Source organism: Necator americanus, chromosome V, assembly GCF_031761385.1.
Source record: "Necator americanus strain Aroian chromosome V, whole genome shotgun sequence".
Classification (NCBI taxonomy): domain Eukaryota; kingdom Metazoa; phylum Nematoda; class Chromadorea; order Rhabditida; family Ancylostomatidae; genus Necator; species Necator americanus.
In genome coordinates this window covers 20,229,214-20,250,773 of record NC_087375.1, presented here as the reverse complement: position 1 = coordinate 20,250,773, position 21,560 = coordinate 20,229,214, and the positions used below count along the sequence as shown (strand labels likewise).

At 42.9% G+C, this 21,560-nt stretch overlaps 8 protein-coding genes across 10 annotated transcripts; 5 read left to right on the top strand and 3 right to left on the bottom strand.

The window, feature by feature from the left end:
• Window positions 1-87: 87 nt before the first annotated feature.
• On the bottom strand, window positions 88-681 carry RB195_014533 (uncharacterized protein; the record flags this gene model as incomplete). The annotated part of the gene is made up of 1 exon (XM_064204842.1): window positions 88-681. One exon carries the CDS (start codon window positions 679-681, stop codon window positions 88-90), a length of 594 nt encoding a protein of 197 aa, XP_064060723.1.
• Window positions 682-1,027: 346 nt separating this feature from the next.
• Window positions 1,028-1,453, bottom strand: RB195_014532 (uncharacterized protein; the record flags this gene model as incomplete). The annotated part of the gene is made up of 1 exon (XM_013453385.2): window positions 1,028-1,453. The coding sequence occupies one exon, from the start codon at window positions 1,451-1,453 to the stop codon at window positions 1,028-1,030; it is 426 nt and encodes a 141-aa protein (XP_013308839.2).
• Window positions 1,454-5,774: 4,321 nt separating this feature from the next.
• On the top strand, window positions 5,775-6,203 carry RB195_014531 (uncharacterized protein; the record flags this gene model as incomplete). The annotated part of the gene is made up of 1 exon (XM_064204841.1): window positions 5,775-6,203. The coding sequence occupies one exon, from the start codon at window positions 5,775-5,777 to the stop codon at window positions 6,201-6,203; it is 429 nt and encodes a 142-aa protein (XP_064060722.1).
• RB195_014530 (uncharacterized protein) lies at window positions 6,097-6,705 on the top strand (the record flags this gene model as incomplete). 2 transcript variants are annotated; one of them, XM_064204839.1, is made up of 1 exon in its annotated part: window positions 6,097-6,705. In XM_064204839.1, one exon carries the CDS (start codon window positions 6,097-6,099, stop codon window positions 6,703-6,705), a length of 609 nt encoding a protein of 202 aa, XP_064060720.1. The 2 variants fall into 2 exon arrangements, with proteins under 2 accessions (XP_064060720.1, XP_064060721.1); XM_064204840.1 differs by having other exon boundaries at window positions 6,214-6,705.
• A 12-nt stretch (window positions 6,706-6,717) lies between these two features.
• RB195_014529 (uncharacterized protein) lies at window positions 6,718-6,987 on the top strand (the record flags this gene model as incomplete). Its single annotated transcript, XM_064204838.1, has 1 exon — window positions 6,718-6,987. One exon carries the CDS (start codon window positions 6,718-6,720, stop codon window positions 6,985-6,987), a length of 270 nt encoding a protein of 89 aa, XP_064060719.1.
• Window positions 6,988-11,949: 4,962 nt separating this feature from the next.
• Window positions 11,950-13,612, top strand: RB195_014527 (uncharacterized protein; the record flags this gene model as incomplete). 2 transcript variants are annotated; one of them, XM_064204836.1, is made up of 4 exons in its annotated part: window positions 11,950-11,986; window positions 12,513-12,631; window positions 12,723-13,209; window positions 13,287-13,612. In XM_064204836.1, the coding sequence occupies 4 exons, from the start codon at window positions 11,950-11,952 to the stop codon at window positions 13,610-13,612; spliced, it is 969 nt and encodes a 322-aa protein (XP_064060717.1). The 2 variants fall into 2 exon arrangements, with proteins under 2 accessions (XP_064060717.1, XP_064060718.1); XM_064204837.1 differs by lacking the exons at window positions 11,950-11,986; window positions 12,513-12,631 and having other exon boundaries at window positions 12,840-13,209.
• Window positions 12,401-12,829, top strand: RB195_014528 (uncharacterized protein; the record flags this gene model as incomplete). Its single annotated transcript, XM_013453387.1, has 1 exon — window positions 12,401-12,829. One exon carries the CDS (start codon window positions 12,401-12,403, stop codon window positions 12,827-12,829), a length of 429 nt encoding a protein of 142 aa, XP_013308841.1.
• Window positions 13,613-19,143: 5,531 nt separating the features above from the next.
• On the bottom strand, window positions 19,144-19,468 carry RB195_014526 (uncharacterized protein; the record flags this gene model as incomplete). The annotated part of the gene is made up of 2 exons (XM_064204835.1): window positions 19,144-19,266; window positions 19,322-19,468. The coding sequence occupies 2 exons, from the start codon at window positions 19,466-19,468 to the stop codon at window positions 19,144-19,146; spliced, it is 270 nt and encodes an 89-aa protein (XP_064060716.1).
• Between the last annotated feature and the right edge of the window lie 2,092 nt (window positions 19,469-21,560).

Below are 21,560 nucleotides of genomic sequence, written 5' to 3'. Positions count from 1 at the left end.
GGTGGTGTTGAAGAGGTGATCACGGAGCCGGGTGTTCTTAGACTTCTTCACTGCATCCTCGATGCTATTATACGCTACCCAAGCCGCTCATCTTCTCCTACCCAACTCAAGGGTGAGGTCGTTCATCATTTTGGTGCGTTCGGATATGTTCGTTCCGTTGAGCGTGAATGGGTCATCCGAGATCCATCCATTCTGCATGAACATCGTCTTTTGCAGATTTAGCTGAAGCCCAATGCATCCACATTCGTCGAATTTGGTCAGCATCCGTTCCGCTTGACTGATACTAGGTGTTATCAGCAAAGCGCAAATGGTGTAGCTGCCGATCTTCACTCCCCTTTCGTCCCATTCCAACATTCGCATTGCGTTTTCGAGGGTGGCTGCGAATATTTTGGGTGAGACTGTATCACCCTGTCGGACTCCCCACTTCACGTCAATGATGATATTGTTGTAGAATGGCGAAATTCCGGTCGTGAAGTTGCTGTACAACTCTCGAAGTACCTTTATGTACTGAGCAGGGGCGTCTTGGTTGTCCAAGGCTTTCATGACCGCTTCCGTCTCAATTGAGTCGAAGGCCTTCTTCAAGTCGATCAAGGTGAGGCGCATCTTGTACTCTCGCGATACCTCGATGAGTTTCGAAACAGTGTGAATATGAATCTTTTTCAAAACCCTGCTTGCTCGCATGGCTGTCCTTCATCCAAGGCTTTTTCAATCCTATTAAGGATCACTCTTGTAAAGAGCTTGTAGATGACGAACAGTAAGCAGATTGGACGATAGTTGCCGATGTCATGTGGAACTCCCTTTTTATACAACAACGCGGTCTTGCTGATCTTCCACTGTTTAGGAACCTTGTATTCCGACAGATAACGTGTAAAGAGCCTTGCCAGGATGTTGATGAGTACTGGCGGAAGGCTCTTCAGGTGGTTTGGTCTTATTCTATCGGGAAAGGGTGCAGTACTGTCTGTTACCGACATGGTAGCATGTCGTACTTCGGACGGGAGAATCTCTGGAATGACATGTCCGTCTTCCCTCAGATGGTGATGAAGCAGGTGGACATGGCTGTCAAAGAGATCAGAGTAAAAGTCGTAGGTGATTTTCTATATTCCTTTCTCGATGCAATGGTTGTTTCTTCCGGGTTCTGGAGAGCAATCGTCTTCGTCTTGCGACTGGCGAAGTCTCGACGGGCATAGCGGATATTTCTTCTCCCTTCTGCAGCTTCAGCCAATACTTCTGCTATTGTCTCTTTAAAGTCTTCCTTTATCGCCTCTCTGCAAAGCCTTGCGAGCTCGAACTTGAGTTCTTGGTAGCCTTCGGCCCAATCTGCTGCATCATGGCGTATCAGCTCAAGAGTTTCAAGAGAAATGCGTCTCTTGGTGGTTTTAAAACTCTCAGCCTTCTTCGTGTAGTCGTGAAGGTGTTCAAAGAGCCGCTCATATTCCTCGTCGATGTTGTCCATTGTGGAATCTTCCCAAAAGCCGGCTGGCGTAGCGAAGAGATCCCATGATATGCTATGATGATAGCTCTGGAATTTCGTTCTCTGAACTTAGCGGCTTTCTCTTTTCTCCATGTGAGAGAAGATCTTCCTCAGAGGAGGAAGATCGTTGTACTTGATCTTCTTAGTTTGCATCATCAGATCTTCGATGGCCGCTTCCGATGCAAGCGTGCGTGCGTCATAGGTACAGATCGTCATCCTAGTCGTTTTCCGTTTCGGTACTCAATGAAATGAATTCCAGATATGACTCTTGCAACCCCGTCTTCCTTGGCGCTACCGTACCAAGCTGTCCTCCAGAATCAGGAGACTCTTTCCTATTACTGTGACATGCGTAAAATTTTAAAACACATGGGCAGGGTGCAAGCCTCTAATCCCATGAGTTTTTGGGAGAACCTTGCGCTCTCCCGGAATGGACAGGTGGAGATTATTTGTTGGAGGCGACTCCAAACCGCCTCCCTTGCACCGTGCAGTCACTTGATTGCAGGCTTTTGGCCGGACCGACGGGATACAAGGATGTTATGAGTCAGTTCTGGCTCAGCAGAAACAGGGAGTTCGTCCCCCGAATCCTCCCTCGTCTCTGGGCAAGCACAAGGTCGCTTTTTTTCCGCGATTAGCTCCATATCCGCTATCCGTTGACGCTCCACGTACCTTCGCTACTAATCGGCTGTGATCCCTCTAGTGAAGGAGATCCGTGGTAGCTAGAATTATGCAGGAAAATCTGCAATAAATAGGATGCCTTTAAGGAAAGTGATGAACGTAAGTGGAATAATATTATGTGGTATGTGGAATAATCAAAGACCTCAAATTAAAATAGACCGTGCTGTATGTTAATAGTAGTGAAGCAGCAAGGAAGAACTCTTCAATTTGTGGAAAAGAATAGGATAAATACAAAGTGTCTGTCATTAATCAGTTCGCTTAGGATGCGCCAATGCGTTCACTTCAACTCAGCATCGATGGAAGTTTGTGAACGTGAAAATGTGAATGTGAAATACTGTGAATTTCAACGGCTATTAAGTATTAAGGGTGTTTTTATCCTCCAAACCAAGTCTGGTTGTGTTGTTTTAGGGCGGTTTCAAAGCTTCACCAGTGCGTCCACAGCTGTTCCACTCCTCAGTAGCGATACATCCGCCACTTTTTATAGGAGAGTCAATTTTTAAAAGATTCTAAATTGTCTACTTATTATTTCTGAAGATATAGCTGTGGACAAATTATAATTAAATTAATTAATTATAATTATAATTGAGACAAGGTTATCCTCCGGACCCAGTGTTCCTGATTCCTTTTGACAGCTCTGAAATCTCAATTTTGGTCCGGACCAGCTCTGAAGCAGCAATTTCTACTACATTGTGCTGCTGCACCAGTCATACAGTCGTGACGCCAACGTTCGACTATCCTTTAGTTTTGGTATGCTATATACGTAGCTTTTTATTGATTTGCTAGGAGTTCAGTCAAGAGCAGTACCGGCAACATTAACAACAGCTAACGTTTTCGACGTTTTCTCGCCTTCGTCAACACTTAGAAAAGCCAGTGCCATAAGCACAGTCAGTAAGAGAGGATGGGAGCAGAAGGAGCTCTTAATGGATCATGTAGGAAACTTGTCTCTGAAATAAAACTGAGCAATATTTCAAAAAATCACTGAGGAAGTGACTTCGGACTGAGAACTAAGAGGCCGCAGGAAGCAAGCTAAATTTCCTTCATAGCGTGCACACTGTTTCCGTTACGGGCATTGAAATGGTAAGGGAATCGAATCATCCCTGACAGAAGTGAGTATTTTGCGTTCAGCGCGAATGAATTACATTCTCTCGCACTACACACTCTCTCACCGCACTGCTTCAATATTGTGCTACTGTTTACTTATACGTTTTCCTGGGAGGATAAAAGCAATGACTTGGCACATCGGCTAGCCCCGGCAAGTCATTGTAAAGTTGCACGCGTGTTCATGAACCTCAAACGAAGTCTGAGTTGAAGTCGAACACGAAGGCGCATCCTCATAAGGATTGACCAACGCCGTGCGCTTTATACTTTATCCTTTATGGCAGTTTTCCTTTTTTCTTACATATTCAGTTGTTTTTTTTTTGTCGTGAAGCTTCGATTTTGGCGCGGCCTCACCTTCTTTAGATTTTCATATTTTTCTCTTTTTCCTAAAAATTGTTTATGAAATGGATCGGGCAGTTCTAACATGCTCTCTTTACTTTGATTTTACGGTTTGTTTTTTCCCTAAGGTCCTCTAGCTCTTAGTTCTTATTGGTTTAATTTCCATCTCATTGTTTTGTGTAGCTGCGCTTGATTTTGTGATTTTGCCATGTTACCCATTACAACCAGCGCCAATCATGCACCATTATTTTAAAAAAAAAGTACAGAAGTTGAGTTACTAGTCTAAGGTTTTTGTAGGCATCGCAGGAATAAAAGTAACGGTAAAACTAATGTAAAAGGGTTCCTATTAGATTACATTGTCATACTCATGCATACAAAAGCCACAAAAACAAGAAGAGTTCCTTGTTACTGTAACCACCTGTTATTTGGTCGTCACTTTACAATGCGAACTATCCTTTTGTTTCTCATTTCGCCATGCAATTCGTTAATACGTTTAATTCATTCTTTCATTTCTTTCTGCTTCCTTCGAGGTTAAAAACAGCTGCACCATTGCACCTTCTAGCTCTACCTTTCTCCGTTGCTAACTGAGCCTCACTTCAACTCTACTTCTGGAATCTTAGCAAAGTGTTTTATCTTTTCGACTCACAAGAGTATCAAATGAATTCATGTACATTATCAATGCCGATTAACGACAGGGCACAACCTAAAGCAAGCGTAGTATCTTAACTGTTTAAGTAATAATAAAGTTCCTCCAACGAAATTAAATTCTGGATCCACATCGGTGTGACGTGATTGCCTCAGGATTTTTTCGGGGAAAACTTACTACTACTTACTTTCCATTTGCGCATTCTTTGTACTTTTCCAATCCATCTCGTCTGGTGTTCTTCTCTCACTACTAGTGTACGATGGATCCCAAGCACTCTAAAATTAAACAAGGCTTCTTCAGTCATCCCTTGGACTATCTCTTTCCACGTTCTCTGAGACTCCTCCACTTTCTGAATAGATAATCGTAAAAAGAACGAAAAGAAAAGGTAAACGAAAAGAGAACTATGTCGTCCGCAAAACGAAGGTTCGAGAGAAATCTTCCATCAACACGTATGCTCTTTTCTTCTCAGGAAAGTGATTTCATTATCCATTGAAGTGCAGCCGTGGACAACTTTGGCGATATAGTATCGCCCTGTCGTACCCCCTTCCCAATGGGTATGGTGAGGGAGCAGTGGAAAAGCTGCATGTTAATGGTGCATCGATCGTATCAACTGGCTAATGTCCTCACATACGATACATCCACGCCTTGATCGACTAGCGCTGACAATATTGCATTCGTCTGTACGCTGTCGAAGGCTTTCTCATACTCGACGAAGGTTAGAACAGGGGGCAAGCGGTATTCCCGGCAAACCTCTATGACTCTCGACACGGTCTGGATGTGGTCTAAGCCCCTGACGGAATCCAGCTTGTTTTTGAGGCTGGGCTTCATCCTGCGTCCTCGATAAGCGCGTGAAAATGACCTTTGTGAATACTTTGTACATCCTTACAGACCATGTCGCTGCCCAACACCATCTGCTCCTTATGGACTTGAAAATCTCCCGTCCAAGGAAGAGACATCCAAGAACTGAAACACTGCGCATCAAATGGTGGAATCTGAAGGATCGAAAGGAGGTATTTTTTGCGTCCGTGGCTCCATCTGCACTTCCCCACCCTACTCGTAGTGTGGAGGAAATGTAGTCGTCTATTTCCAGCGTTATGACCGCGGAGAACACTCTGGGAAAGACGACTCTAGGTAAGCCCAAAGTACAAAAGGCTACGTGGTTTTGGAACGAGAAAGTTCAGGCGGCAATTCGTGAGAAGAAGTCCAAGTATAAGCTCTGGTGGAGGACACGTCAGTCTCCAAGGCGAAGTCGGACCGCTACGAGGCTGTGTACGGCATGCTTGATACTAGAGAAGGCGAGCGGGCAGTGTATCGTTTAGTCAGAGCGCGACATCGCTCAACGTTGGAAATGGAACACACCAAGATCATTAAGGGAGCTGATAGAGCCGTTCTGCGCCGCCCTGGTCAGATCTGGAGAGGTGGCGAGAGTACTACAACCACTTGTGTAACGAAGAGTTCTGTCATCCTCCGATCCCAACTGTTCTCAGCGTCGAGGGTCCTGTTCTACCAATTACTGCCGTCGAAGTCAGTGCTGCCCTCGCAAAAATGAAGTCGAACAAGGCAACCGGTCCTGATGACATACCTGTTGATATCTGGAAGCTGCTAGGAGATCGAGGGTCCATGTGGCTCGCAACTCTATTTAACAAGATCGTTGCAGAAGGACGGACTCCAGACGTTTGGCAAACTTCCGTGACCGTGCCTGTCTGGAAAGGGAAAGGAGACATAGCTGACTGCACTTTGTACAGGCCTATACGACTGCTGTGCCATACGATGAAGGTTTTTGAGCGCGTCCTGGAGGCTCGTCTGAGGAAAATTGTCAGCGTTTCACTCAACCAGTGCGGTTTTGTGAAGGACTACAGCACTATAGATGCTATCCATGCTGTCCGTATCCTTCTTGAGAAACATCGAGAAGAACCGCAGTGTGCATCTTGCTTTTCTCGATCTCGAGAAAGCTTTCGACCGTGTCCCACATGAGCTGTTATGGATGTCCATGAGGTCGCATAGAGTACCAGAAGAATATGTGCGGTGGACAAAGCTGCTTTATGCGAAGCCTACCAGCGTTGTACGATGTGCTGCTGGAACAAGCAGGCCATTTCCTGGACAAGCAGGGGGTCATCAAGGTTCATCCCTCTCACCCCTGCTGTTCATACTGTGCATGGACACGATAACGAAGGAAATCCAGAAGCAGCATCCGTGGACTCTACTCTTTGCGGACGATTTGCTCGCGTCGGAGTCTCGAGACGATCTTCAGAAACAAGTACAGTCTTGGAAGGATCGGCTGCAGCAATATGGATTGCGCCTCAACACATCAAAAACTGAGTACAGTGCGGAGTGCGGACCAAGGATAGAGGATGGTTCAATTCGTGTCGATGGAAAAGAATTAAACAAGGTGAACTGTTTCAAGTACCTTGGATCCAAATTGACTTCCACAGGCGACATTGATCAAGAAGGTCGAGCATGTGTTAATGCGGCATAGATGAAGTGGAAAATGGCAACAGGCGTACTGTGCGACAAGAAAGTCCCTGTTCGACTGAAGTCGAAGATCTACAGGACGGTTGTGCGATTGGTTGCCCTTTACGGATGCGAGTGCTGGTCGACGACGAAAGCCTTGGAAAGAGTGTTGAACGCTATGGAGATGCGGATGTTGGAATGGACGATAGGTGTAACGCTGAAAGAGAAAGTATCCAACGACACTGTACGTTCCATCTTCGGCGTCGTCCCGATAACTAAGAAGATGAAGGAGGCGCGGCTGAGATGATTTGGACACGTCTTGCGGCGAGAGGAAGACTCTGTTGCCAAAACCTCTCTGAAGCTCGACGTTTCAGGAGTGATGCTGCGTGGGAGGCCAAAGATTCGCTGGTTACACCGTGTGAAGCTGGATGTGATAGATGCGCGTTTATGTGCGGCTGATGCAATAGATAGAACCAAATGGAAGACAAGAAGCAGAAAGGCGGACCCTGCAACAACGCGGGACAAACGCTAGGAAGAAGAAAAAGAAGGTGGTGAATCTTACCAGTGGTTTACTCTTAGCTGAGCTTCCGATTCCCAGAAGTCGGAATGTCGGATGTGTGGTACTCCTTCTCAGCTTAGGAGACCCTGCCGGAGGACGAACCTCCGCTGTGTATCGCAGTTCGACGTCCAGAGTCCTCCACGCTACAATGATAAGGTAAACCGTTGTGGATATGAAATACCAGCCGAGCAAATATATAAAAGTCGAGCGAAATGGACAAGAAAATAACAGTGCTCACAAAATAACAGTGAGACACTCAGCTGACAAACCATAGTTCGCAACTGAAAATTTTCTGAACTTCCACTAATCGTTAGAAATCCATGGCACGTTTAAAAATAATGAATAACTCCAGTGTCATTGCTCAGTATTCTCAAAGATAATAAAAACTATCAATTTCTATTGGTTTTGTCAGGTGTTTAGCTTTTAAGACGCCTCAAAGACCTTAGGAATTCGATTTTTGTCTTATTTTTTGTGCAGTTGTGCACGATTAGCGCTTGTTGTGATCGAATTGGTAGTGAGACCCCAAAACTCGTCTCTGGGAAAGGCTGCATATGTAGTTACACGGAAAAAATAGGACAAAAATTAAATCTTTACCAACTAAAGTCTTAGAGAAGTATAATAGCAAAACAAACAACAAAACTGAAAAAAAACCTCCCTAATACTACGTACTCTTACTGATCCACTGCTACGTGAAAAGAATGGCGGGAGTGGCGCAGTCGGTAAGGGGTCCGCTGTGGCCGCACTTGAGCCAACCAAGCCCTTCAACCTTAGGGGGTCGATAAATTGCTATCAGACTTGTCTGGGATGATAAAAACACTTACTTGATTATCGGCTGGGCCCCGCAAGCAATTGTATAAGCCAACACTCGTTCCAAAACCCCAACAATTACGAAATGCAGTAAAGTGCGTTGGCGCAACTCAAGTGGATTGATGCGCTAGTGACTTTATCCCTCTTTTATACGAAGAGAATAATGAAAAACTACAACAAGTAGAGGAGAAAAGGTTATCATGATGGCCGCTGCTTTGCAAGCTACTCTTTTATCCTATCACACTGTGTATTCAAGTGTAATTCATTCATTCACTTCATTCAACTTCCTTCGAAAACCGTAGCTGTTGCGTGGCATCGGTATGACCGCCAAAACGTTTTTTCGACTGCTCCGCCCATACCGTAACTCCACTGCGCGCAACCAAGTGACGGGAGAGACTCCTGCGGGCCTTGGATACAGCTTAACTAAATCAAGAAAAAGCTATATATAACGGTGGCTTGGCCCCAACTCCTGTGGACCTCATGACGTTATCTCTGCATTCCGTACTGATCCACAAGACTGATCTTAGCTTTGGAGGATGTTATTCTACATCTACATATGTATATACAGTAGGATCGCTAATTCTTCGACAAACGACGAGAGAAGAAAAAAGACGAAAAAGACGCGGATTCGCGTTTTTTTCGCCTTTTTTCATAACTCGCCTCAATCTGATCTTTACTACAAGATCTAGATATTAGTAGATTCATGAGCGTGAGTCCTACCGACTAAATGTAAGTAAAACTTTTAAGACCTATCAAGGAAATACTTTTTGGAAAAATTATCTGGGGATACACATTAACAAGAGATGAGTCCGAGATAATTGCGCCCCGAGGGTATATGATTTTTGACGAGAAGATATTTTTCGAAGACTGAAATGATAGTTTCACACTCGTAATCTACATGATATTGCAGACAATTTGATGTCTCTCACAGCTATAATTCCATGACTCTGAAGATTTTCTAGATTTGACTAAAGTGACATCATTCAACTCCAAGAACGACCGACAATACTAGCTTAAAAATTATTTTCCTGCAAAATCTGCAATTGTTGTAGAATGATCTTGTCTCTTGAATTTCCAACTCAACAGGATTTTCTGTTTTTTGCAACTAAAGTTACAACTTCGGTATTTTACATTTCTTACTCTGACTTTTGGCAGTTCGTAAATCGCTAACACATTAAGTTCGCAATCTGTCGGCATAATACAACAGGAAGCAGTCTTTATCTTATGATTTGCTCCGATTTGTTTTATAATATGTCTCAATTGCGGTCAATTTTGAACCTGCAAAGATGTAGAACGTTTCATGTGTTTTTACAGAAAGCATTTTTTGATTTATTGGAAGTTTCTTCAAATATCAAGTGAATATGTTTTTCAGGAGGGAGATATTCATTGAATGGTGATGACTTCAAAAAATTCTGTATCCTCCAAATTTTCATCACAAACTACTTCAGCCTCTATTTGAGGTTATTGTCATCTAGGCACGCCGACCCACCAGATACCTTAGGACACACGAGCTGCGACTGTGTTACCGCATTGATTACTACATTTGAAAAGAATAGAATACTACAGAGAAGAATTTTCTTTTGACAGAACGGAATTTCTCGAGATGATCTGCTTTACTCTTGGAAATTGTAAAAAAATCTGTAGATGTAAAAAATTGTAAAAAATTTCTGAAAAAAAATTTGAAAATGAACAAAGACCAAAAGTGGAATCATGAAGAAGGAATCACATTTGAATCAATCACATTTGTGTTAGATTCGTTGTAGTTTAGATATACAAGACAAGTACCGAGCCAATATGCAAAATGAAGGTTCGGAAAAAAAAACAAACAAGCAAGTAATGAGTGTAATAAATGCCAGAAAGGACAATGAGTAAAGTATATAACATTGATCAATCCCTTTTGGGAGATGCCTATGCGTTCGTGCTCGACCTAAGGACACTTGAGGTTCATGAACGTTTGTGCAGGTTTAAAATGACTTGCAGGGGCGAAGTGATGTATTAAGTCAATGTTTATATCTTCCCAAACAAGTCTGGCGCCTTGAACCCTGACAGATGAAATGTTAGCTGTTAGGGTGATTTCGAACCACAAATTGGAGAAAACTGTACCACCTTCACCCCAGTTGATCGTTTACCTTTTCTCACTGTTTGCTACTGCGATTTATGCAAGAATGTAAAAATGACATCTTAGACGGGAAAGATGTTTCTTGGAACAAAGTTAGACCTTCGTCAGAGAATCAGCGACTACATCTAACATGCTCTCTTTACTTTGATTTTACGGTTTGTTTTTTCCCTAAGGTCCTCTAGCTCTTAGTTCTTATTGGTTTAATTTCCATCCCATTGCTTCGTGTAGCTGCGCTTGATTTTGTGATTTTGCCATGTTACCCATTACAACCAGCGCCAATCATGCACCATTATTTTAAAAAAAAGTACAGAAGTTGAATTACTAGTCTAAGGTTTTTTTAGGCATCGCAGGAATAAAAGTAACGGTAAAACTAATGTAAAAGGGTTCCTATTAGATTACATTGTCATACTCATGCATACAAAAGCCACAAAAACAAGAAGAGTTCCTTGTTACTGTAACCACCTGTTATTTGGTCGTCACTTTACAATGCGAACTATCCTTTTGTTTCTCATTTCGCCATGCAATTCGTTAATACGTTTAATTCATTCTTTCATTTCTTTCTGCTTCCTTCGAGGTTAAAAACAGCTGCACCATTGCACCTTCTAGCTCTACCTTTCTCCGTTGCTAACTGAGCCTCACTTCAACTCTACTTCTGGAATCTTAGCAAAGTGTTTTATCTTTTCGACTCACAAGAGTATCAAATGAATTCATGTACATTATCAATGCCGATTAACGACAGGGCACAACCTAAAGCAAGCGTAGTATCTTAACTGTTTAAGTAATAATAAAGTTCCTCCAACGAAATTAAATTCTGGATCCACATCGGTGTGACGTGATTGCCTCAGGATTTTTTCGGGGAAAACTTACTACTACTTACTTTCCATTTGCGCATTCTTTGTACTTTTCCAATCCATCTCGTCTGGTGTTCTTCTCTCACTACTAGTGTACGATGGATCCCAAGCACTCTAAAATTAAACAAGGCTTCTTCAGTCATCCCTTGGACTATCTCTTTCCACGTTCTCTGAGACTCCTCCACTTTCTGAATAGATAATCGTAAAAAGAACGAAAAGAAAAGGTAAACGAAAAGAGAACTATGTCGTCCGCAAAACGAAGGTTCGAGAGAAATCTTCCATCAACACGTATGCTCTTTTCTTCTCAGGAAAGTGATTTCATTATCCATTGAAGTGCAGCCGTGGACAACTTTGGCGATATAGTATCGCCCTGTCGTACCCCCTTCCCAATGGGTATGGTGAGGGAGCAGTGGAAAAGCTGCATGTTAATGGTGCATCGATCGTATCAACTGGCTAATGTCCTCACATACGATACATCCACGCCTTGATCGACCAGCGCTGACAATATTGCATTCGTCTGTACGCTGTCGAAGGCTTTCTCATACTCGACGAAGGTTAGAACAGGGGGCAAGCGGTATTCCCGGCAAACCTCTATGACTCTCGACACGGTCTGGATGTGGTCTAAGCCCCTGACGGAATCCAGCTTGTTTTTGAGGCTGGGCTTCATCCTGCGTCCTCGATAAGCGCGTGAAAATGACCTTTGTGAATACTTTGTACATCCTTACAGACCATGTCGCTGCCCAACACCATCTGCTCCTTATGGACTTGAAAATCTCCCTTCCAAGGAAGAGACATCCAAGAACTAGAACACTGCGCATCTAATGTTGGAATCTGAAGGATCGAAAGGAGGTATTTTTTGCGTCCGTGGCTCCATCTGCACTTCCCCACCCTACTCGTAGTGTGGAGGAAATGTAGTCGTCTATTTCCAGCGTTATGACCGCGGAGAACACTCTGGGAAAGACGACTCTAGGTAAGCCCAAAGTACAAAAGGCTACGTGGTTTTGGAACGAGAAAGTTCAGGCGGCAATTCGTGAGAAGAAGTCCAAGTATAAGCTCTGGTGGAGGACACGTCAGTCTCCAAGGCGAATTCGGACCGCTACGAGGCTGTGTACGGCATGCTTGATACTAGAGAAGGCGAGCGGGCAGTGTATCGTTTAGTCAGAGCGCGACATCGCTCAACGTTGGAAATGGAACACACCAAGATCGTTAAGGGAGCTGATAGAGCCGTTCTGCGCCGCCCTGGTCAGACCCTGGAGAGGTGGCGAGAGTACTACAACCAATTGTGTAACGAAGAGTTCTTCATCCTCCGATCCCAACTGTTCTCAGCGTCGAGGGTTCTGTTCTACCAATTACTGCCGTCGAAGTCAGTGCTGCCCTTGCAAAAATGAAGTCGAACAAGGCACCCGGTCCTGATGACATACCTGTTGATATCTGGAAGCTGCTAGGAGATCGAGGGTCCATGTGGCTCGCAACTCTATTTAACAAGATCGTTGCAGAAGGACGGACTCCAGACGTTTGGCAAACTTCCGTGACCGTGCCTGTCTGGAAAGGGAAAGGAGACATAGCTGACTGCACTTTGTACAGGCCTATACGACTGCTGTGCCATACGATGAAGGTTTTTGAGCGCGTCCTGGAGGCTCGTCTGAGGAAAATTGTCAGCGTTTCACTCAACCAGTGCGGTTTTGTGAAGGACTACAGCACTATAGATGCTATCCATGCTGTCCGTATCCTTCTTGAGAAACATCGAGAAGAACCGCAGTGTGCATCTTGCTTTTCTCGATCTCGAGAAAGCTTTCGACCGTGTCCCACATGAGCTGTTATGGATGTCCATGAGGTCGCATAGAGTGCCAGAAGAATATGTGCAGTGGACAAAGCTGCTTTATGCGAAGCCTACCAGCGTTGTACGATGTGCTGCTGGAACAAGCAGGCCATTTCCTGGACAAGCAGGGGGTCATCAAGGTTCATCCCTCTCACCCCTGCTGTTCATACCGTGCATGGACACGATAACGAAGGAAATCCAGAAGCAACATCCGTGGACTCTACTCTTTGCGGACGATTTGCTCGCGTCGGAGTCTCGAGACGATCTTCAGAAACAAGTACAGTCTTGGAAGGATCGGCTGCAGCAATATGGATTGCGCCTCAACACATCAAAAACTGAGTACAGTGCGGAGTGCGGACCAAGGATAGAGGATGGTTCAATTCGTGTCGATAGAAAAGAATTAAACAAGGTGAACTGTTCCAAGTACCTTGGATCTAAATGACTTCTACAGGCGACATTGATCAAGAAGGTCGAGCATGTGTTAATGCGGCATGGATGAAGTGGAAAATGGCAGCAGGCGTACTGTGCGACAAGAAAGTCCCTGTTCGACTGAAGTCGAAGATCTACAGGACGGTTGTGCGATTGGTTGCCCTTTACGGATGCGAGTGCTGGTCGACGACGAAAGCCTTGGAAAGAGTGTTGAACGTTATGGAGATGCGGATGTTGGAATGGACGATAGGTGTAACGCTGAAAGAGAAAGTATCCAACGACACTGTACGCTCCATCTTGGGCGTCGCCCCGATAACTGAGAAGATGAAGGAGGCGCGGCTGAGATGATTTGGTCACGTCTTGCGGCGAGAGGAAGACTCTGTTGCCAAAACTGCTCTGAAGCTCGACGTTTCAGGAGTGATGCTGCGTGGGAGGCCAAGATCGCTAGTTACACCGTGTGAAGCTGGATATGATAGATGCGCGTTTATGTGCGGCTGATGCAATAGATAGAACCAAATGGAAGACAAGAAGCAGAAAGGCGGAGCCTGCAACAACGCGGGACAAACGCTAGGAAGAAGAAGAAGAAGGTGGTGAATCTTAGCAGTGGTTTACTCTTAGCTGAGCTTCCGATTCCCAGAAGTCGGAATGTCGGATGTGTGGTACTCCTTCTCAGCTTGGGAGACCCTGCCGGAGGACGAACCTCCGCTGTGTGTCGCAGTTCGACGCCCAGAGTCCTCCAAGCTACAATGATAAGGTAAACCGTTGTGGATATGAAATACCAGCCGAACAAATATATAAAAGTCGAGCGAAATGGACAAGAAAATAACAGTGCTCACCCGTGAGACACTCAGCTGACAAACCATAGTTCGCAACTGAAAATTTTCTGAACTTCCACTAATCGTTAGAAATCCATGGCACGTTTAAAAATAATGAATAACTCCAGTGTCATTGCTCAGTATTCTCAAAGATAATAAAAACTATCAATTTCTATTGGTTTTGTCAGGTGTTTAGCTTTTAAGACGCCTCAAAGACCTTAGGAATTCGATTTTTGTCTTATTTTTTGTGCAGTTGTGCACGATTAGCGCTTGTTGTGATCGAATTGGTAGTGAGACCCCAAAACTCGTCTCTGGGAAAGGCTGCATATGTAGTTACACGGAAAAAATAGGACAAAAATTAAATCTTTACCAACTAAAGTCTTAGAGAAGTATAATAGCAAAACAAACAACAAAACGGAAAAAAACCTCCCTAATACTACGTACTCTTACTGATCCACTGCTACGTGAAAAGAATGGCGGGAGTGGCGCAGTCGGTAAGGGGTCCGCTGTGGCCGCACTTGAGCCAACCAAGCCCTTCAACCTTAGGGGGTCGATAAATTGCTATCAGACTTGTCTGGGATGATAAAAACACTTACTTGATTATCGGCTGGGCCCCGCAAGCAATTGTATAAGCCAACACTCGTTCCAAAACCCCAACAATTACGAAATGCAGTAAAGTGCGTTGGCGCAACTCAAGTGGATTGATGCGCTAGTGACTTTATCCCTCTTTTATACGAAAAGAATAATGAAAAACTACAACAAGTAGAGGGGAAAAGGTTATCATGATGGCCGCTGCTTTGCAAGCTACTCTTTTATCCTATCACACTGTGTATTCAAGTGTAATTCATTCATTCACTTCATTCAACTTCCTTCGAAAACCGTAGCTGTTGCGTGGCATCGGTATGACCGCCAAAACGTTTTTTCGACTGCTCCGCCCATACCGTAACTCCACTGCGCGCAACCAAGTGACGGGAGAGACTCCTGCGGGCCTTGGATACAGCTTAACTAAATCAAGAAAAAGCTATATATAACGGTGGCTTGGCCCCAACTCCTGTGGACCTCATGACGTTATCTCTTCATTCCGTACTGATCCACAAGACTGATCTTAGCTTTGGAGGATGTTATTCTACATCTACATATGTATATACAGTAGGATCGCTAATTCTTCGACAGACGACGAGAGAAGAAAAAAGACGAAAAAGACGCGGATTCGCGTTTTTTTTTCGCCTTTTTTCATAACTCGCCTCAATCTGATCTTTACTACAAGATCTAGATATTAGTAGATTCGTGAGCGTGAGTCCTACCGACTAAATGTAAGTAAAACTTTTAAGACCTATCAAGGAAATACTTTTTGGAAAAATTATCTGGGGATACACATTAACAAGAGATGAGTCCGAGATAATTGCGCCCCGAGGGTATATGATTTTTGACGAGAAGATATTTTTCGAAGACTGAAATGATAGTTTCACACTCGTAATCTACATGATATTGCAGACAATTTGATGTCTCTCACAGCTATAATTCCATGACTCTGAAGATTTTCTAGATTTGACTAAAGTGACATCATTCAACTCCAAGAACGACCGACAATACCAGCTTAAAAATTATTTTCCTGCAAAATCTGCAATTGTTGTAGAATGACCTTGTCTCTTGAATTTCCAACTCAACAGGATTTTCTGTTTTTTGCAGCTAAAGTTACAACTTCGGTATTTTACATTTCTTACTCTGACTTTTGGCAGTTCGTAAATCGCTAACACATTAAGTTCGCAATCTGTCGGCATAATACAACAGGAAGCAGTCTTTATCTTATGATTTGCTCCGATTTGTTTTATAATATGTCTCAACTGCGGTCAGTTTTGAACCTGCAAAGATGTAGAACGTTTCATGTATTTTTACAGAAAGCATTTTTTGATTTATTGGAAGTTTCTTCAAATATCAAGTGAATATGTTTTTCAGGAGGGAGATATTCATTGAATGGTGATGACTTCAAAAAATTCTGTATCCTCCAAATTTTCATCACAAACTACTTCAGCCTCTATTTGAGGTTATTGTCATCTAGGCACGCCGACCCACCAGATACCTTAGGACACACGAGCTGCGACTGTGTTACCGCATTGATTACTACATTTGAAAAGAATAGAATACTACAGAGAAGAATTTTCTTTTGACAGAACGGAATTTCTCGAGATGATCTGCTTTACTCTTGGAAATTGTAAAAAAATCTGTAGATGTAAAAAATTGTAAAAAATTTCTGAAAAAAAAGTTGAAAATGAACAAAGACCAAAAGTGGAATCATGAAGAAGGAATCACATTTGAATCAATCACATTTGTGTTAGATTCGTTGTAGTTTAGATATACAAGACAAGTACCGAGCCAATATGCAAAATGAAGGTTCGGAAAAAAAAACAAACAAGCAAGTAATGAGTGTAATAAATGCCAGAAAGGACAATGAGTAAAGTATATAACATTGATCAATCCCTTTTGGGAGATGCCTATGCGTTCGTGCTCGACCTAAGGACACTTGAGGTTCATGAACGTTTGTGCAGGTTTAAAATGACTTGCAGGGGCGAAGTGATGTATTAAGTCAATGTTTATATCTTCCCAAACAAGTCTGGCACCTTGAACCCTGACAGATGAAACGTTAGCTGTTAGGGTGATTTCGAACCACAAATTGGAGAAAACTGTACCACCTTCACCCCAGTTGATCGTTTACCTTTTCTCACTGTGTGCTACTGCGATTTATGCAAGAATGTAAAAATGACATCTTAGACGGGAAAGATGTTTCTTGGAACAAAGTTAGACCTTCGTCAGAAAATCAGCGACTACAAGTCAGGGAACAAATTCAGTACAAATCACAAAGCAACAATAGCATAGCTCCACGCTTCAAATGATCACAGGTAGCTTAAAATTAAAAACTACAAAATCGAAATAGTATATTTGTGTGAAGAGTTCTAAAAGTGATGTGTTGCCGAAAAGAATTTGTTTCGCTGATTCTCCGTGATCTTTCCTGATTTTTGATGAATGAATCGCCTTTTCAGTCGGAAGGTAGTGTGCTGGAAAATTATATAAAAATCGTCACAATCTCATTAAATTCTTTTTATGGCTATGAAAAAAAAAGACTGCTTCTGTGTGTGTGTGTGTGTGTGTGTGCGTGCGTGCGTGTGTGTGTGTGTGTGTGTGTGTGTGTGTGTGTGTGCGTGTGTGTGTGTGTGTGTGTGTGTGTGTGTGTGTGTGCGTGTGTGCGTATGTGCGCGTGTGTGCGTATGTGCGCGTGTGCGCGTGTGTGTGTGCGTGTGTGCGCGTGTGGGCGTGCGTGCGCGTGTGTGTGCGTACGTGCGTGCGTGTGCGCGTGTGTGTGTGTGTGTGTGTGTGTGTGTGTGTGTGTGTGTGTGTGTGTGTGTGTGTGTGTGTGTGCGTGTGTGTGTGTGCGTGTGTGTGTGCGTGCGTGTGTGTGCGTGTGTGTGTGCGTGCGTGTGTGTGTGTGTGTGTGTGTGTGTGTGTGCGTGTGTGTGTGTGTGTGTGTGTGTGTGTGTGTGTGTGTGTGTGTTTCTTTGCTTTGACGGGAACTATGTAGATTCGCGGCCTCAAGACGGCACAAGTGATAAAATTAACTCTTAAGTTGCTGTTGTTTACCGGATGGCCATGTACTGTACAGGGAGATGTCATCTCTAGGTGTGTGTATTCTGCCATTGTTGTGTATAACTGTAGTAATAGTTTTTCCGTAGTGTGATGTGTTATTAAGCGTTGTAGTGATGTAATAAGAATAAACAGTGTACATTTCTAGTTTCACGGAACCCTGAAACGACAACGGGAAAAGGAGGTAAAAAGCCTATATAGGTAAAGTTCTACTTAGGTCAAAAGGGACTACGCCGTCATCTGCTCGGTCAGCCTAACACAAACTTCTCTTTATCCTTTCAGTCGAGACCAGGTTCCGGAAGTGGACCCGGATCACGACAGCACTCAAATATGTACTAGTAGTAAAATAGAAACAAACTAACCAAAAATTCGTCTTTTAAGCACATCTTGAATGCTCTCAGGAACGCCAGCTTTCTCGAAAATGGAAAGAAAATTGTGGCTGAATTGGTTTATAGTGCCTTTTTCATCTCCGTAGCGTAGGACAGTATAACTGCGTAGACGGTCATTGAAATTACAATACCTGGAAGGAAATAAACCAAGTTCACTCAGAAACCAAAAAAAAAATAATCTGATTACTGGAGGCACACTACCATAACATTAATTTGTTTTTATTGGTCAAACCAACTCTGAATTTTGAGACCCACCATGTTTGCGGAGCAAAATGTTCGAGCTCGTTGTTATGTACTTTAACGACCGATTTTCGTACAGTCCACAATAACGAATACAGCTTATTTAGAAAGCAGCTCATGTCCTGCATGCAACCAAAACAAACATCCGAAGCTAATCGAGCTTCCCTAAAAATTTCCCAAATTTTTGGAAAAAGCGGATAGTCACTTATGAGAAAATCTGAAGTGAAGAGCTACGGCACTTATTTGAGATATGGTGTTTGTTCTAAATATAAGGGATTTACAATTGTCAAAGAAATACTTATTCCAACCGATATGCGTCTCCAGAAGATTATTGTGCGGAAGACGCCGTGCACGTACAGTCGACGTCGACTGTAATACTTTTTCGCGAGTGCTTTGTAAACGTTGCGTGGCGGCAGCGCTTCTGGATCCCAAAATATCCAGTGAGAAGGATTCACCGAAAGGAATGTTACAGAGAGAGAATCATTTTGCTGTCTAGTAGGCTCTGATTTGAGTTAGTGTTAATTTGTGAAGTTATCTTTTTTATGCATCGAAATGGCATGTTCCTTAGAAGTGTCAATTTTCGATTGTCCTTGAATCTTAGCATGAATACGTAGCGGTTGGTAAATTGCAATGACTTGAGCTGAGCAAGCGGTGACGGTTGTATTAATAATGAGCGTTTTTAACGTCTCCATTCCTAAAAGTCTTCAAGATGGAGCTTTCACGTATTGCAGTAGTGTTTCTCTCTGTGGATACAATTTTACTGTAATTGAACTAAACGTAAGCTTACCAAATGCATCTGCTAACGAAACCGTTCAGAAATCTGTGGATGGGATTCTGAACAATGACGTATTCGCTTTTCTTCCTGCCAAGCAGGCTTTGGACCAATGTGAAGTTTGAGTATTGATTTGATTCGCCGCACAACCTTAACTAATTGTCGTGATTAGTAGTATCTGTGGACATAAAACGAGAACTGTAACTTGAAACTGCCGTTGATCTTCAGGAAGTGCATTCTTTTGGAAGAATGTTGCATACTCAACTTGAAAAAGTTCAATGCCAATATGTTCTTCCCTGCATCGATCTCCTAAGGCTTTTATCTTGTCACTTTTTTGTCTGACTCTGCACATGCAATCCCTTTTTAGTTCCTTCCAGTGTCTATAGGCTCTCAAATTATCACCAAAAAGAAAAATCGAAATTAAACATGCCTGCTGCGACATTAAATTGTTTTGCTTTCTTAAGCTGTACAATTAAAAATATCCGTGAACAGTTGACTCAGCCAAAAGAATTTCTTCGCTGTAGTAATATGAAAATTGCGTGCCAAAACATTAGCTCTACACTATATGTCCTGAGAGACCACGAAGTGCTTTGAAAAGTGCATTTAATATAATACAGGTGTGCTAGCTGATGTTGACAAGAGAGGAAAAACTGAGAACTCTGCGAGGTGAGTAGATCTTTGGAGCATTTTCAGAGGAGACGCTAAGAGCTTCGAGCAGGTGCAGATTATTGGAGGGTCTCTACACGATATTCGTAGGCCGGCTACTGTGATGGGATCAGCTGGAGATGTTGACATCTCTATGGACGAGGTGCAAACAGTTGGAAGTATGTGTCCAAGCTTCTTGACAACCTTTCCTCACTTTTTGCACAACTAATTCTTCGATTTTTACCCATTGCAACTTCATTCAGTTAAAGTTTTTTTTCTGCTTCATGTCAGCCCTGCTCGAGTGCACAGCTTAGCGGTTTTTTGCTGGCAAAAGATTACAGCGGTACTACGCAAAAGTACGTCGGGATTACCGATTTAGTTGGAAGGTCTTAAAAAAATACATTAAACTCATTCATTATATTGCTGTTATTAGCTACTGAAGTCCATCCTTCTTTTCTGTTTGTTTTTAAGTGATGATAATCTAGAACGCTTAGTCGTAGATTAGACCTTACGGCCGCATACATTAAAAGGGCTAAATGACCCTGGGTAACTCCTCTTGCGCAAAGTTATTTGATCAATTTAACAGAGGTTGTGTTGGAAGTCAACTCGCCTTGTTCTGTTTTTGTTCGGATTGATCTTTCTGTTGTTTTCCAGGAAAAAAATCCTTTCGTTTATAAAGCAAAGCACGGCGGTGTTGATTGCATCTGCACTATTTTCTACGTGACACGTCGACAAATGATAGCTTGGTGCAATCGAAAAATAAAAAGTTCTTAGCACACGAAGTCAGATCAGAACGATGGGAAGGATTTGCAAAGGGGATAAAGGGACTGAATTCTTGAGACTCTGAAAGCTTACTTCGAATCGCTCACGATAACGAAAAAAAGGAGGGACCAGTCTACTTCTGCTGAATGGAGCCGTAACATGTGACCCATCCTTGATCCTTTCGATAACTTCTTTTTCGCACTGTTCTCCAAAGGAAGATATGAAATTCACTCTCAAGAAGGGTGGAAAAAGTGAAAGAAAGGTGGAACAGCCTACCTTTTGAGGGTGGTGCCATCTCGGAATTATTGGTAAACACCAGGTAACCGAGTAACATGATAAATAAAATCAAGTACAGACGACAAGAATGGGTTCTCCTCATTTTTGCTATGAGGACATGTTGACAAACAATTTACTCGCTCTAAATTCGTTAAATCCCGACTTTTGGCTTGGTATAAAAATAATTGGAGCATAAAAAAGTGAAATAATAATCATATCTTTGATCTGAACCCAGTTCTTACAAGATCCTACTTTAAATTCCTGGAATAGTTTGTCAAAAATGTGTCTTCATCTGAGCGCAGAATAGTACAAGAAATCAAGGCTTTAGTCAAAATCAAAAACTGCGCTTTGCACGAGATTAGGTCTAGTTTTAGAACTTCACTAGATGAGGCGAAAGAATCGAGCAAATCCGCTAAGATTGCAAACTATGTAGTTCAGATGACAAGGTGAAACATAGAGGCGAAAAATTATGCTTAATTAAATAGTTAATTAGATCAAGAAAGTGCTGATGAGGAGCTAAAAAGAATAAAATCCTCCAGAGATAAGAGTCAACAGTCAAGTTATGCGAAAACTGAAATCGAGACGGTCAATTGGGTTTTGATTGTTCCGAGATAAGAACATGAGCAACAATAAACAGATATGTACAGTGTCCATAAGAGCGCAATCCCCTCACAATTAGCGTGCTGAAAGGATCGTTATCTCTTAGTCAAACGTCAACCGTCGTCAACCCGTCAACCTAGACGCTTAGTCAAAAGCGGTGC